Below are 15977 nucleotides of genomic sequence, written 5' to 3'. Positions count from 1 at the left end.
GCTGGAAATCTGAAACCAAAACAGAAATTGCTGGAAAATCTCAGCAGGTCTGGCAGCATCTGTGGAGAGAAATCAGTGTTAACATTTCTGGTCCAGTGATTACAGCCTCAGTTCAAATATGGACTAAAGAGCTGATTGCTGATGTGAGATGAGAGTGACAGTTCTTAACATCAGCACTGCATTTGACCAAATATGGCATCAAGGAATCCTAGCCAAACTTGAAGCAATTGGAATCAGAGGTAAACTCTCTCCTGTTTGTAGTCATGAGTGACCCAGAGAAAGATAGTTGTGCTTGCTGGAGCCCCCTCAGCTCTAGAACATCTCTGCAGGAGTTCCTTAAGGTAGTGTCCTAGGCCCAACCATTTTTGGCTCCTTCATCAGTGACCTTCCCTGCATCATAAGGTCAGAAGTGGAAATGTTCGCCAGTGATTGTGAAATGTTCAGCACTATTCGCAACTCCTCAGATATTGAAGCAGCCTCTGTTCAAATGCACCAAGATTTGGCTGAAGCTAAAAAGTGGAGATTAACATTCAGGCCTTGCAAATGCCAGGCAATGGTCATCTCCAAAAAGTAGAAATCTAGCCATTGTCCCTTGATGTTCAGTAGTATTATAATCGCTGATTTCCCTACCATCAACATCTTGGGGTTGAGACTCTGGCTCATGTCAAGCAGCGAGTGGAGGAGCAACGCAGGAGGAACAAGCAGAAGAGAGGAAGATTAGCTCTACTGCAGTAAAAACTTGCATTATGTTCAGTGATTCAAAATGGGGTTGGAGCGAGGTGATCCTTTGTGTATATTGTGCAAGAAAACTTCTCACTGTATTTTTATATATACAGATGACAATAAATCTATAACTAAAACTAGGATACTGTACTAGTGGAGACAGGTCTGTCATTGTATAACAATATTGTTATACAATGGACAGGTCTGTCAAATGCAATACTGCTAAGAACAGGTCTATGTATAACATGGGTATAATACTGATGGGGTTAGGTCTGTATCTGTATAATACTAGAGCGCAGTACTGGTAAGGTCTGTGTGTGTATAACACAGATATAGTACTGGTAAGGACAGGTCTGTGTCTGTATAACCGGGGTAAAGTAGTGTTGGGGACAGGTCTGTGTCTGTATAACGCTGGCATAGTACTGGTGGGGACAGGTCTGTCTCTGTATAATACTGGAATGTAGTACTGGTAAGGACAAGTCTGTGTGTATAACGCTGGGATAGTACTGGTGAGGACAGGTCTCTCTCTATAACACTGGGGACGGTCATGTCACTATGTAAGAGTGAGAGAAAATTGGATTAAGAATGATTTCTCATACCACTGTTAAATGTATTCCCCTTTGGGTCAAATCAGCCCATTCAGAGCCGGATATAGAACAGGACTAGTATGTGTGGCTGCATTTAAATAAGTTATTCAGTAACAACTTTGATTAATTCTATCAATAAATTTGCAATGATTGTGTCTTTTAGAAATTTAGAAATGTCTGATGCTGAGAAACAAAGTAATTTGTTAGCAGGTCTGTCAACTTGAATAAAAGAGAAGACAGGGTGTTTGGGTGGGGCTCAGATCTAAAAATATCTCCTTCAGTATGAGTACCCATTATGTTCTAAATAGCTGTAATCTGAATATACAATAGAGAGTAGTCAGCACAGACTGCTGTGTCATGGTTGTCCAACCTAACTGAATACTTTGAAGGAATGACAAAACACTAGATAGGGGCAATGGTGTTGACGTAATTCATTTACATTATTAAAGATCTATGATTAGATGTGGCATAGCAAATTTGAGATTGTGACGAGGAAAAAGCTGGCCGAGGCATGACAGGTGGGAAGTCATTTTGTGCTCCACGTTTCCAATGTTAGACAGTGCTTCTGGACTTCTCCTCAAAACTGGCAGCACGGTGGCTCAGTGTTAGCCTTGCTGCCTCACAGCGCCAGGGACCCAGGTTCGATTCCAGCCTTGAGCGAAAGTCTGTGGCGTTTGCACATTCTTCCTGTGTCTGCGTGGGTTTCCTCTGGGTGCTCCGGTTTCCTCCCGCAGTCCAAAGGTGTGCAGGCAAGATGAATGGGCTATGCTAAATTGTCCCGTAATGTCCAGGGTTGTGCAGGCTAGGTGGTATGTGGGGTTACAGAGAGAGGGTAAGGGCCTGGGTCTGGGTGGGATGCTCACAGGAGGGTCAGTGAAAACTTAATGAGCCGAATGGCCTCCTTCAGCACTGTCGGGATTCTATGATTCAGAAAGCAGGTTGCGTCTTCAGGAGAGGGTGGTGGTGTTGGCAAGGGTTGTGGGGGAGCTATCTTGATACTGAAACCTTACATGTTAGTGGAAAATGAATATGATCCAGATTGATTCTCCCAGTGAAGTGATAAGGGTTGTCTGAAGGTTTCATTCGGGTGAGCTATCAAACCAAGGCCGTACTTGCCCCCTCTGATAGAATTAATGTTTTAACTAGCTGAGTTGTTTGGAGACTATCCCAAAGTAAGGAGTTAGGGACTTCGGACTGGACTGTGAAGTCTGGAGGAGGTTGAAGAGACCTGGAATGGGAGGTCATGGAGAGATTAAATACAAGGATGAGAATTTGAAAGCTCCTGATGATGTGCACTGATATGCTAAAACTGTGCGACTGTAGTCAGGCTGATGTAAATGAGTCAGTGTGTGAACCAGTCTTGATCACATGAAGCCAGCTTAATGGAAGCCTTCTTTTCCCAATTTCTCTTTCCTCTGCCATGGAGTTGTACTTGGTAGATTTCCATCAGCGCTAGCAATTGTCTCATATCTCATCCACATGGGGAAGTGCAAAGAAGGAGCGTGAGTAGGTTGTTTTAAAGTGTGGGAGGGTTTCACATCTGAGCCCGATTTCAGCCATAGTGACAACCAGACTGATTGTCTTTCCTCTCTATGCTCTTCTACAGCTCATGAATGCTTAGATCCATTTAGCAACCTTGTGACTGATGTGACCAAGAACAGCTGATTCACTCTAGCTAAAGGGTCGAACTGGGATCTGCTTTGACTGCTTCAATACTGCAGGGCACTGAGTCATTTGAGGGAGCTCTTTTATAGAAGCTTGCCAATATTATTTACTTAATAAGCTGCCATATGCTGCAACCTAATATGATTTCATTCATATAATCATAACAATTCAGTGTAATGGTTCTTACAAATGGTGAAGTCCAACTGATTGTAATTTCCCAGGCCAGCTGTACTGAAGTCTTAGTGATAAGACAACTATATCCTGCATCAGTCAATGACTACACTTCAAAACAGTCCTTTATTGGCTGTGAAATGTCTTGGGATGTGAAAGATGCTCTGTAAAAGCAAGGCTTTCCTTTGGAATTGTCCTGTAAGTGAAAAATCTGTATCTAATTTCTTCTGTGTTTGTTTAGGTTCCTCACAACAGAAACAGTACACAATGGACCGTCATCAAGGGTAAGTATTTATTATGCAAGAGAAGTAATATTAGACAGTAGTCCAATACTGTACAAGGAGGGCCCTGGATAGTCAAATACATCTCAGTTCCTCTTCAAGTGATGTCATGGGTACAAAGCTCAGTTACCTTCACTGATCAGGTTTCTATGTTTTGTAGTGTTCTGCAAACCAGGCAGCTGGAGGTGTAAAATAGTGCTTAGACTGATCCCCAACCACAACCACCACCACAAGTGAACAAGAATGGAATCTGCACCTTGTCAATTTGCATTTATGAATAAAGGTGTTCCATAATCCATTGATCACAAGAATAAAACATTGCTGTAAACAACCAATTACAGGAGTGAAATGAGCTCTGTCATGTGTGGATTATTTCTAGAATTGTTTCTCCTCAATCTCAGCTGTCTTCCTTCTGGTTGTTCACTAACCTTGCTGCTCCTTTGTCCACCTCTTCTGTCAGCCTGGCCCTCTCTCGTTCCTACAGCTTTCTCATTTTGCACTGCTTTGCTTTCTATTCTTTTTAGAGCTCTTGCATTTCCAGGATGGGCTTACAATGATCCAGACCTCCAATTCATTGCATTGATTGTGAACAATTTACCAGCCATTTGACCTGCAGGCAATGAAGGATGCCAAAATAATCTTTAAACAGATGCCAAAAATACTATTTTTGTTCTCATATTCATGAACTGTCATCAGATCATAATTATGCCATAGATAGATATTTATGGATTGTAAAATGGCCTTAGAAGCTTAACCCAGCCCCAGCTAACTCCGATCATCCAGAGGGCAAGAACTGCCACAGTTCAGAACCTCTTTTCCATTAAATGAACAGGGTGGGGAGTGGCTAGATCCTCATCTTAACCAGAAGGGGATCCTGTACAATAAGAGAAATCTCCACCAATGGAAGCTACTGCCTCTCTGCTTTTCTCTTCCTACACCTAGTGGTGCATCAGGCAGACAAAGCATGTGTTTCAAAAGCACGTTTTTCTGGGACATGTTTCTCATCTTTCTGAAAGGTTATTGCTTTTGGGTTGCTGCTCTGTGTCAAGCCTAGCTGAGAAGGAGATTTTCCAACTCTTGTTACCTGCCACAAGTGGCTAGGAAGGATTTGCAGAGTGTTAATCAACCTGTTTGGCTGTTAAGAGCTGAAGCGGAGCTTGAACCCAGAGCTATTGGCTCAGAATTAGGGATTCTACTGACTCTGCCACAATGAAAGTAGTTTTGTTTGGTAGCTTCAACAGGTTGACTCCTCATTTTCTATATATACTTGGTACTGGACCTGGCATGTCCTCCTGCAATCTTCACTGACTCAAGTATGTATTCATTCAGTTGAGGCATTCAAGAGGACAGGGCTGGCACTAAGTAATGATGCTTGTTTGAAAAACTGGGTGAGGCACGATGGACCAAATGGCCTCCTTATTGAATGAGGCAAGGCTCAGATGCAGGCCACCACAAAATATAGCTCAATTTATCCAGAGATTGAAAAACATTTATTATATGGGCGGCACGGTGGCACAGTGGTTAGCACTGCTGCCTCACAGCGCCAGAGACCCGGGTTCAATTCCCGCCTCAGGCGACCGACTGTGTGGAGTTTGCACGTTCTCCCCGTGTCTGCGTGGGTTTCCTCCGGGTGCTCCGGTTTCCTCCCACAGTCCAAAGATGTGCAGGTCAGGTGAATTGGCCATGCTAAATTGCCCGTAGTGTTAGGTAAGGGGTACATGTAGGGGTATGGGTGGGTTGCGCTTCGGCGGGGCGGTGTGGACTTGTTGGGCCGAAGGGCCTGTTTACACACTGTAAGTAATCTAATCTAATAGTATTTATTTCTCATTATTGTTAGTTGGTTCAGCTGCCAAAATACGTGAATTGAAGATAGAATCGAGCATCCTGTTGGGATATTATGCTGCTAAGATTTAAAGCAAAGTTCACCAACGCGTCATAGTTTAGAAGCTGTAAGTTGGGGGGAGAGAATGTACTTTGGGGTTATTGAAACTGCAAGTAACTGGATGTTGTTGTCATTAGGTATTCTGGAGAGAGGTTTAACCGGCATGTCCTCAATGATGACAAATCTGTGGTGAGCCAGATGCAGAAAAAATACTGGAAGACAAAGCAGGTGCTTATTAAAGCAACAGGGAAGAAAGAAGATGAGCATGTGGTGGCATCTGACGCGGATTTGGATGCAAAATTGGAGGTAGGTGTGTAAATCTAACCAGCCTCCGCGAACTGTCAAAAACATCCAGAAGCACAGGCATAACTCCATGCCTCCAAATCTAGGAGCGTGTGCGGATACTTCACCTACATATCAGTAAAGTGAATTAATGGTGATTACAGATCTTACCACTGGTAGGAGATTTGAGGTGATGTGTTATCAGAGTATAACACAATAAAGAGCTGTTCCAATTTTCCAACATACCCTCATCGCTGACATTCCTCAAACACCGCACCACTCACGTCAACCTGTTCAACGCTATCTCCAATCATTTCACTTCCCTGCTTTCTGCCCCTTTCGTTCTACAGGGAGCCCAACCTCGTTTAACAAAGGTGCTTTTTGAGAAAATGAATCGGGCACTTTTGCACAAGTCATGATATGGGGGCTCATCCGGGATTTGAACCCGGGATTTCTCGCAAGTCTGCGTAGAAGAAGACCCAAAGCGAGAATCATACCCCCAGACCAACGAGCCACGCACGGTGGCACAGTGGTTAGCATTGCTGCCTCACAGCGCCAGAGACCTGGGTTCAATTCCTGCCTCAGGCAACTATCTGTGTGGAGTTTGCACATTCTCCCCGTGTCTGCGTGGGTTTCCTCCGGGTGCTCCGGTTTCCTCCCACAGTCCGAAAATGTGCAGGTCAGGTGAATTGGCCATGCTAAATTGCCCGTAGAGTTAGATGTAGGAGAGTGGGTCTGGTTGGGTTGTTCTTTGGAGGGTCGGTGTGGGCTTGTTGGGCCGAAGGGCCTGTTTCCACACTGTAAGTAATCTAATCTAAATATATCGGAATAATTTAGGTTTACTGGGAACCACTTCTTCTCTGAAGGTTTATTTGACCTGATATTATAAGTACATCAGGTGACAAGATTGATGTTCTCCTGCCAGAGCCTGAATTTTGAGTGGAACAATAGGAGCTGTCCCTTTACTGAATGCAAAGGAAATAACTTATCAGCATCTGGGAAGAAAAATAAATAGGTTGAGTTAAGGATGAAGAGACCCCAAACTGAAACATTCAGCCGACTATTCTCTCTTTAGATTCTGACAAACTCAAGCTGAGTGTTTTAATCGTTTCTGTTTTAGTTTTCCCACTTCGCCATTTATTTTCTCTCAAAGCGTGATTGAATATTCTTTATCCACTGAGGATTTTAGCAATACCATTACCGAAAATATAGTTTGAATGTGGAAATCTGGATTTAATCTTTTTCTGTTCAGTTTTGCCTTCAAAGGTGTTGTTTAAAATAAAAACACAACTAAAGGCTGTCTGGGTTATGTCTTGGTGGCTTTACAAGTGCACATCCATGTGACAGGGAATTATTTGCCTGCGCTGTATGTCTATCTAATAAATAAATAAAATATCATCACAAGGAGACAATTTGACCCTTGGGTAGACCTGTCAATCCCACTCCTATATTTGTTCCCATATCATGGAGCTGATTAACAATCGACATCCTCCTGGAGTGCACTATGGCTCATCTTCCTCCATGTGTCAGACTGCAACATTTCACCAGGCCATTTGCTGAAGCAAGGAAGCAGGAACTACCACCAAAGGGAGTCCCTGCCTCTCTGAAGGTATTGGAAAAGGTAGTGGGCATTCAGTTCTTGTCAGGCCCAAATGCCAAGTCTTGGATTCTATGAGAAGTTTGGCCATTTTCCTGTGGGTTCCAGGAGTCCAAGAGAGTCCTGAAGAAATTCGGGACCCTAAATGTCTTAACCCTAACTTACTACACTGTTTTTATATAGCAGTTATAGTCCGAAGCTGAAAGACCAGAAGTTTAATGATCCCATCCCACTATGTGTAGAAAAGCAACATTGTACAGAAGCTGCAATGAGTCATAGAATCATAGAGATGTACAGTATGGAAACAGACCCTTCAGTCCAACCTGTCCATGCCGACCAGATATCCCAACCCAATCTAGTCCCACCTGCCAGCACCTGGCCCTTCAAACCTTTCCTATTCATATACCCACCCAAATGACTCTTAAATGTTGCAATTGTACCAGCCTCCACCACTTCCTCTGGCAGCTCATTCCATATACGTACCACCCTCTGTGTGAAAAAGTTTTCCCTTAGGTCTCTTTTATACCTTTCCCCTCTCGCCCTAAACCTATGCCCTCTAGTTCTGGACTCCCGACCCCAGGGAAAAGACTTTGTCAATTTATCCTATCCATATCCTGTGTAAACCTCTATAAGGTCACCTCTCAGCCTCTGATGCTCCAGGGAAAACAGCCCCAGCCTATTCAGCCTCTCCCTATAGCTCAAATCCTCAAACCCTGGCAACATCCTTGTAAATCTTTTCTGAACCCTTTCAAGTTTCGCAACATCTTTCCGATAGGAAGGAGACCAGAATTGCAACAGTGGCCTAACCAATGTCCTGCACAGCCACAACATTACCTCCCAACTCCTGTACTCAATACTCTGGCCAATAAAAGAAAGCATACCAAATGCCTTGTTCACTATCCTATATACCTGCGACTCCACTATGTTGAAAAACTGAACATTAAAAATTGCTGGAAGTACTGGCAGAGACTGTGGAGAGAGAAATGGTTTTAATGTTTCAGGTCGTGGTGACCTGTCATCAGATTAAGTCAACAGAAAACTTCTGTTTCTCTCTACAGGTGGAAAGTGTGTAATTTGAACTCCATAAATCTGATAATTTGTCGTACAGTGCCATAAAAAGTATAAACGAAATGAAAGCTGTCAGATTACTGTAAAAACACCATGGTTTCATAACTGTTCCTGAGAGAAGTGAAATAGTCACTCTCATATGGTCAGGCCTATATGTGATCCTGTCCCATGTTATCTAGTTACCCTTTCTGTCTATTTGGCAACTAAGGATGGGCAATAAATACAGAATTGCCTTTTCCCAAATATGCATTTTCAGTTGTTAAATTTTAGAAGATCATTGTTTGTCCAATGTGTGCAGGAGGGTTTCCTGACACAATATGTAGATAGGCCAACAAGAGGTGAGGCCATACTGGATTTGGTTCTGGGTAATGAACCAGGCCAGGTGTTAGAATTAGAGGTAGGTGAGCACTTTGGGGACAGTGACCACAATTCGGTGACTTTTACTCTAGTGATGGAGAGGGATAAGTGTGCACTACAGGGCAAGAGTTATAGCTGGGGGCAGGGAAATTATGATGCGGTGAGGCATGACTTAGGATGTGTGGCTTGGAAAAGTAAGCTTCAAGGCAAGGGTGTAATTGATATGTGGAGCTTGTTCAAGGAGCAACTATTGAGTGTCCTTGATAAGTATGTACCCGTCAGGCAGGGAGGAAAGGGTCGTGTGAGGGAGCCGTGGTTTAGTAAGGAATTGGAATTCCTTGTTAAATGGAAGAGGGCGGCCTATGTAAAGATGAGGCGTGAAGGTTCAATTGGGGCGATTGAGAGTTATAAGGTAGCCAGGAAGGACCTGAAGAGAGAGCTAAGAGCAGCAAGGAGGGGACATGAAAGGTCCTTAGTTGGTAGGATTAGGGAAAACCCTAAGGCTTTCTATAGGTATGTCAGGAATAAAAGAATGACTAGGGTAGGAATAGGTCCAGTCAAGGATAGTAATGGGAAGTTGCGTGTGGAGGCTGAAGAGATTGGGGAGACACTGAATGAATACTTTTCGTCAGTATTCAATCAGGAACTTTGTTGTCAATATGAGTACTGAGTCACAATTAAGTAGAATGGATGGCTTTGAGGTATGTAGAGAAGAGGTGTTGGAAATTCTGGAAAGGGTGAAAATAGATAAGTCCCCTGGGCCTGATGGCATTTTTCCTAGGATTCTCTGGGAAGCAAGGGAGGAGATTGCAGAGCCATTGGCCTTGATTTTTATGTCCTCGTTGTCTACAGGAGTGGTGCCAGAAGATTGGAGGCTAGCAAATGTGGTTCCCTTGTTCAAGAAGGGGAGTAGGGATAACCCTAGTAACTATAGGCCAGTGAGTCTCACTTCTGTTGTGGGCAAAATCTTAGAGAGAATTGTAAGGGATAGGATTTATGAACATCTGGATAGGAATAATGTGATCAAGGATAGTCAGCATGGTTTTGTGAAGGGCAGGTCGTGCCTCACAAACCTTATTGAATTCTTTGAGAAGGTGACTAAGGAGGTGGACGAGGGGAAAGCGGTAGATGTGGTGTATATGGATTTTAGTAAGGCGTTTGATAAGGTTCCCCATGGTAGACTACTGCAAAAAATACGGAGATATGGCATTGAGGGTGAGTTGGAGGTTTGGATTAGGAGTTGGCTGGCTGGAAGAAGACAGAGGGTAGTAGTTGATGGCAAAGGTTCATCTTGGAGTGCCGTCACTAGCGGTGTTCCGCAAGGATCTGTTTTGGGACCATTGCTGTTTGTCATTTTTATAAATGACCTGGAGGAGGGGTTAGAAGGTTGGGTGAGCAAGTTTGCGGATGATACGAAAGTCGGAGGAGTTGTAGACAGTGAGGAAGGATGTGGCAGGTTACAGCGGGATATAGATAAGCTGCAGAACTGGGCAGAAAGGTGGCAAATGGAGTTCAATGTAGCTAAGTGTGAGGTGATTCACTTTGGTAAGAGTAATAAAAAGATGGGGTACTGGGCTAATGGTCGGATACTTGGTAGTGTGGATGAGCAGAGGGATCTTGGTGTCCATGTACACAGATCTTTGAAAGTTGCCACCCAGGTAAATAGTGCGGTGAAGAAGGCATATGGCGTACTGGCTTTTATTGGTAGAGGAATTGCGTTCCGGAGTACTGAGGTCATGTTGCAGTTGTGTAAGACTCTGGTGCGGCCGCATCTGGAGTATTGTGTGCAGTTTTGGTCGCCATACTATAGGAAGGATGTGGAGGCACTGGAACGGGTTCAGAGGAGGTTTACCAGGATGTTGCCTGGTATGGTAGAAAGATCGTATGAGGAAAGGCTGAGGCACTTGGGGTTGTTTTCATTGGAGAAAAGAAGGTTTAGGGGTGACTTGATAGAGGTGTACAAGATGATTAGGGGTTTAGATAGGGTCGACAGTGAGAATCTTTTTCCACGTATGGAGTCGGGTATTACAAGGGGGCATAGCTTTAAATTAAGGGGGTTAGGTATAGGACAGATGTTAGGGGTAGGTTCTTTACTCAGCGAGTCGTGAGTTCATGGAATGCCCTGCCAGTAGCAGTGGTGGACTCTCCCTCATTATGGGCATTTAAGCGGGCATTGGATAGGCATATGGAGGATAGTGGGCTAGTGTAGGTTAGGTGGGCTTGGATCGGCGCAACATCGAGGGCCGAAGGGCCTGTACTGCGCTGTATTCTTCTATGTTCTATTCCTTTCTGGTGTAGATTCCTCTGGTCAATGGGAGATGTATAAGACTAAAAGTAAAGACGTGTATGAAGGGAAAACTTAGTAGCGCTGACACAGACTGAGAGGGAAGTAAAGAACACCATAAGGATGTCATAAGATCTGTAAAAACACGGTACAAGAAAACAAGGACAGAACACCCCGTCCTCACCTTCCACTCCATCAACCTCCATTTACGTTGCATCATCCTCCACCACTAATGCAACCTTCAAATGGACCCTACCACCAAAGATGTATTTCCCTCCCCACCCCTATCAGCGTTCCAGAGAGACCATTCACTCCGCGGCTTCCTCATCAGGTCCACGCCCTCCACCAGCCCACACCCCACTCCGGGCACCTTTCCCTGCCACCACAGGAAGTGCAAAACTGGCGCCCGCACCACTCCCCGCATCTGGAAGGGATCCTTCCACATCCGTTAGAAATTTACCTGTACCTCTCCCAATGTCATCTACTGCACCCGATGTGGTCTCCTCTATGTCAGAGAGACCGGACGCCGCCTTGCGGATCATTTCAGAGAACATCTCTGGGACACCCGCACCCACCAACTCCACTAAATACTTCAACTCCCGTGGCTAAATACTTCAACTCCCTCTCCCACTCCGTCAAAGACATGCAGGACCTGAGCCTCTTCCACCGCCAAACCATTACCACCCGACACCTAGAGGAAGAAAGCCTTGTATTCTGCTTTGGGACCCCGCAACCACACAGGATCAATGTGGATTTCAAGAGCTTCCTCATTTCCCCTCCCCCCACATTATCCCAGTCCCAAGCCTCCAACTTGGCACCGCCCTCCTGACCTGTCCATCACTACTCCGTCTGACCGTCTCCCTCACCTTCATGCACCTATCGCTTTCTCAGCTACATCCCCCACCCCACCTCCCCTCCCATATATCTCTCATCCTCTCACCCACAAGCCTCATTCCTGATAATGGACTTATGCCTGAAGCATCGATTCTCCTTCTCAGATGCTGCCTGACCTACTGTGCTTTTCCAGCACCACGCTGTTGACTCTGATCTCCAGCATCTGCAGTCCTCACTTTCTCGACAAGAAAATGTTTGCAAGGGATGGGAAGCGCAACACTAAAGGTTATTAGAGGAAAAAAAACCTCAGACCAAGAAGGTAACTAAGAGTAATGTGGACCCCTTAAGAGAGAGATTAAATTTTAATTGAAAATCAGGAAATGTCAAGCTTGCTAAACATTTTATATTTCACAATAGAGGAAAAAGCTAGATGCCAGAGAGGCAAGGAAGTTTAAAAACAAATTAAGAACATGGAGGGAAACGTACTGGATTTAATATCAGAAAGAATAAAGTTACAATGGAGAAACCAGTGAGATTTGTGTGAAAGAAATCCAAAAAAACTTGCCGATCAGGAATTGCATTTGGATTGGAAAGTTACCAATATTTAAAATTTTAAAAAGCTCAAGGAATTAAACAAATAATAATAAGGTTTACAGCACAAAAAAGACTATTCCACCCATTGAAACTGCACTGTTCAAAATCAACCACCTAACTACAGTATTCTAAACTCATTTTCCAGCACTAGCCTCATAATCTTCCATGCTTTGGCATCACAAGTGTACATCTAAATACTACTTAAATATTATGAGAGTTCCTGCCTCTATCACCCTTATACAGACAGTAAGTTCCAGATTCCCACCACCCTCTGGGTGAAAATGTTTCTCTTCACATATCCTCTCAGCCTTCTTGCCCCTTACTGTAAGTCTGTGCCCCTGGTCATTGATCCCTTCACCAAGGGGAAAAGTTTCTTCCTATCTACCCAGTCCATTCCCGTCATAATTACATGCATCTCTATCATGCCCTCTTTTAATCTCCTCTTGAAGGAAAATATCTCCAACATGTTTATTCTCTCTTCGCAACTCAAACCCTCCAGGCCAGCCCATATCCTGGCAAATCTTTTCTGCTCCCTCTCCAGTGCTATTGCATTCCTCCTATAATTTGGATTCCAGAACTACACAAAATACTCTAGCTATGGCCCAACCAACATTTTATACCCTTCTTGCTCTTAAACCTTGCTTTGGCTAATGAAGGCAAGTGTCACCTATGCCTTCTTAACCAGTTTATCCACTTCTGCTACCTGAAGGGACCTGTGAGCATGCACACCATGGATCACAGCGCGGTTTAAGATATTTAGGATTTGATAGTGTAGATAGAAGGAAGCTGTTTCCTCTTGTCGAGAAAGTCCAGAACAATGAGTGTGGTCTTAAATTAGAGCCAGGGTTTTCAGGAATACTGTCAAAAATACTTTTTCACAGAAAAGGCAGTGGATACCTGGAATTCTTGCCTTCAAAAAGGTGATGGGGCTTTGGTTTAATTGAGCAATTTGTAAAAATTTAAGCAGATATTAGGAGATCCATAATCGAGCGAGGCAGATGGAATTAAGAAAAAGATCACAGCCATCGAATTGAATGGTGACCTGGGCTTGGTACTGAATGGTCAACTCCTGTTCATTGTAAGCAACTGCATGTCATCCGCCTACATGCAATAGGAATTGGGTTAAAAATTTCCCAGACTGACTTTTTTTCTCTCACAAGCAATGTACTGCCCAGTCAGTTTTAACTTTAGCGAGTTTGGAGAAGATTTGTAGCTCAGGTTGAGGTTCTGGATGTAAGTTTGCTCCCTGAGCTGGACTGTTTGTTTTCAGATGTTTCATCACCATACTTGGTAACATCAGCAAACCTCTGATGAAGCACTGGTGTTATGGCCCACTTTCTATTTGTGTTTAGATTACCTTGAGCTGGTGATATTATTTCCTGTGGTGGTGATGTCATTTCCTGTTCTTTTTCTCAGAGGGTGATAGACGAGATCCAAATTGTTGTGTTTATAGATAGAGTTCCTGTTGGAATGCCATGCTTCTAGGAATTCTTGTGCATGTCTCTGTTTGGCTTGTCCTTTGATGGATGTTTTGTCCCAGTCAAAGCGGTGACCTTCCTCATCTGTATGTAAGGATACTAGTGAGAGAAGGTCATGTCTTTTTGTGGCTAGTTGATGAACATGCAATGGCATCACTAGGCCATGGAAACCTAAACACGCAAATAGAATGTGGACTATCGTACCAGTGCTTCATCAGAGGCTCACTGATGATGTTACCTAGTATGGTGACAAAACGTCTGAAAATGAACCGTCCACCTCAACGAGCAAACTTACATCTAGTTTTAACTGTTTTGCTTGGTAATGCAGAACTTGAGGGTCTCAGTGTGGCTCACTTTGTGCTTATTGGAAGTTGCATATATTTATACCAAATTGTGGAGTAGTATTGCAGTGCAGTATTGTATTTATCCAACTATGTTCTGAACAGCCCCACCCATGTCTTAAAGGTTTCTGGATGAACAGGCTTAAAAATGTCACTTAGAAACTCCAAACGAGTGTAGTGCAACCTGAAGAGAGTCACAAACCTGCTTTGAGTGTTCCTCAGATTCCTAGCAGATTGCTTAATCTACAAAGCCTCTGTGCCTGGCCCCATGACAGCTCAAAATCCGCCAACTGTAAAAGAAAAGCTTGTGTTTATACTGTGCCTGCCAAAACCTGTGCTTTATAGCTGATGAAATCCGGGTACATTCTCTGAAACCTTGCAACCTTCAGATCATGGCCAGATTTCAGAACTTGCTGCTTATGTGTTCATGCAAAAATGCAACATCTTAATCCAGTGAAAAGGAGACTCCAGATTGCTACAAGATTGCAAAGCACTTCAGATTAATGGCCAGGTCAGTGTGATTTTAAAACCAAAGAACTGCGGATGCTAGAAATCAGAAACCAGATCAGAAATTGCTGGAAAATCTCAGCAGGTCTGGCAGCATCTATGGAGGGAAAGTGGAGTTAATGTTTCGGATCCAGCGTCCCTTCTCAGAACTGATTGTAGCTAGGGAATGGTTGTATATTTATGCCAGAGAACAAATGAGGGGAGTGGGAAGGAGTAAATAATAGGTGGAGATGGAGCTCAGAGAGAGAGAGAAGAACAACTTTACAGACGAAGGAACGGGTAAAGGTCAGTCTGGGAGAATGAATAGCTGTTAATGGGAATTGTTAGTGGCTGACAAAGGGTTGTTTGTGGTAGCAGCCCATGTGATAATCAGTGGGTGATGGGGTAGGGACATTAGAGAAGGTGCTCGGGCCCTAAAATTATCGAGCTCAGTATTGAGCCCACAAGGTTGCAGTGTTTCCAAGCAGAAAATGAAATGTTCTTTCACTGGAGCACTCTAGTAAATCCAAGACAGAACTATTAACAATGGAATATGATAGTGTGTTCAAATGGCAGGCAACCGAAGCTTGGTCATTTTTGTGGAAAGAACTTAGATGTTCTGCAAAGCAGTTATCCAGTCTGCGCTTTGTCTCCTCAATGTAGAGGAGTCCACATTGTGAGCCGTGAACCTGGTAAAGCTGTAGACCAAATCGAGGGAAGTGTACATGGTCGGAGGATTTGAGCTATAGGGAGAGGTTGAATTGGCTGGGGCTCTTTTCCCTGGAGCGTTGGAGGCTGAGGGATGACCTTATTGTAAAATCATGAGAGGCATGGATAGGATAAATAGACAAAGTCTTTACTCTGGGTTGGAGGAGTCCAGAACAAAAAGCATAGGGTTAGGGGAGAGGGGAAAGATTTAGAAGGACCTAAGGAGCAACTTTTTCACGCAGAGGGTGGTGTGTGTGTGGAATGAGCTGCCAGAGGAAATGGTGGAGGCTGGTACAATTGCAACATTTAAGAGGCATTTGGATGGGTATATGAGTAGGAAGGTTTTAGAGGGTTATGGGCCAGTTGCTGGCAGGTGGGACCAGATTGGGTTGGAATATCTGGTCGGCATGGACGGGTTGGACCGAAGGGTCTGTTTCCATGCTGTACATCTCTATGACTCTAAATTGACTTTTTACCTGAAAGATATATCTGGGGCATTGGATAGTGAGGAATAAGGAAGTAAACGGACAGATGTTACACTTTCTGCAATTGTGTAGAAAGATGCCATGGGGTGTAGGAAAATGTTGGCAGTGGAGGAGGAGTGGACCAGGGTGTCCTGGGGGAATGGTCCCTCTTGAT

The 15977-nt window shown here is 44.0% G+C and overlaps 1 protein-coding gene across 1 annotated transcript in view; it reads left to right on the top strand.

Annotated features, from left to right (window-relative positions):
• LOC122551458 (islet cell autoantigen 1-like protein) overlaps positions 1-15977 on the top strand; it is a 139107-nt gene that overhangs the window by 41684 nt on the left and 81446 nt on the right. The window contains exons 2-3 of the mRNA XM_043693391.2: positions 3388-3430; positions 5447-5615. Of these exons, the coding sequence (XP_043549326.1) occupies positions 3414-3430; positions 5447-5615 (186 nt within the window). The 5' untranslated portion in view covers positions 3388-3413. The remainder of the gene's footprint in view (positions 1-3387; positions 3431-5446; positions 5616-15977) is intronic.

Source organism: Chiloscyllium plagiosum, unplaced genomic scaffold, assembly GCF_037043375.1.
Source record: "Chiloscyllium plagiosum isolate Xiang-an unplaced genomic scaffold, Cpla_swu_hap1 HiC_scaffold_7, whole genome shotgun sequence".
In the NCBI taxonomy this organism is placed as follows: Eukaryota; Metazoa; Chordata; class Chondrichthyes; order Orectolobiformes; family Hemiscylliidae; genus Chiloscyllium; species Chiloscyllium plagiosum.
Note: the sequence above shows the minus strand (reverse complement) of the source record. Positions and strands in the feature narration are given on the sequence as shown.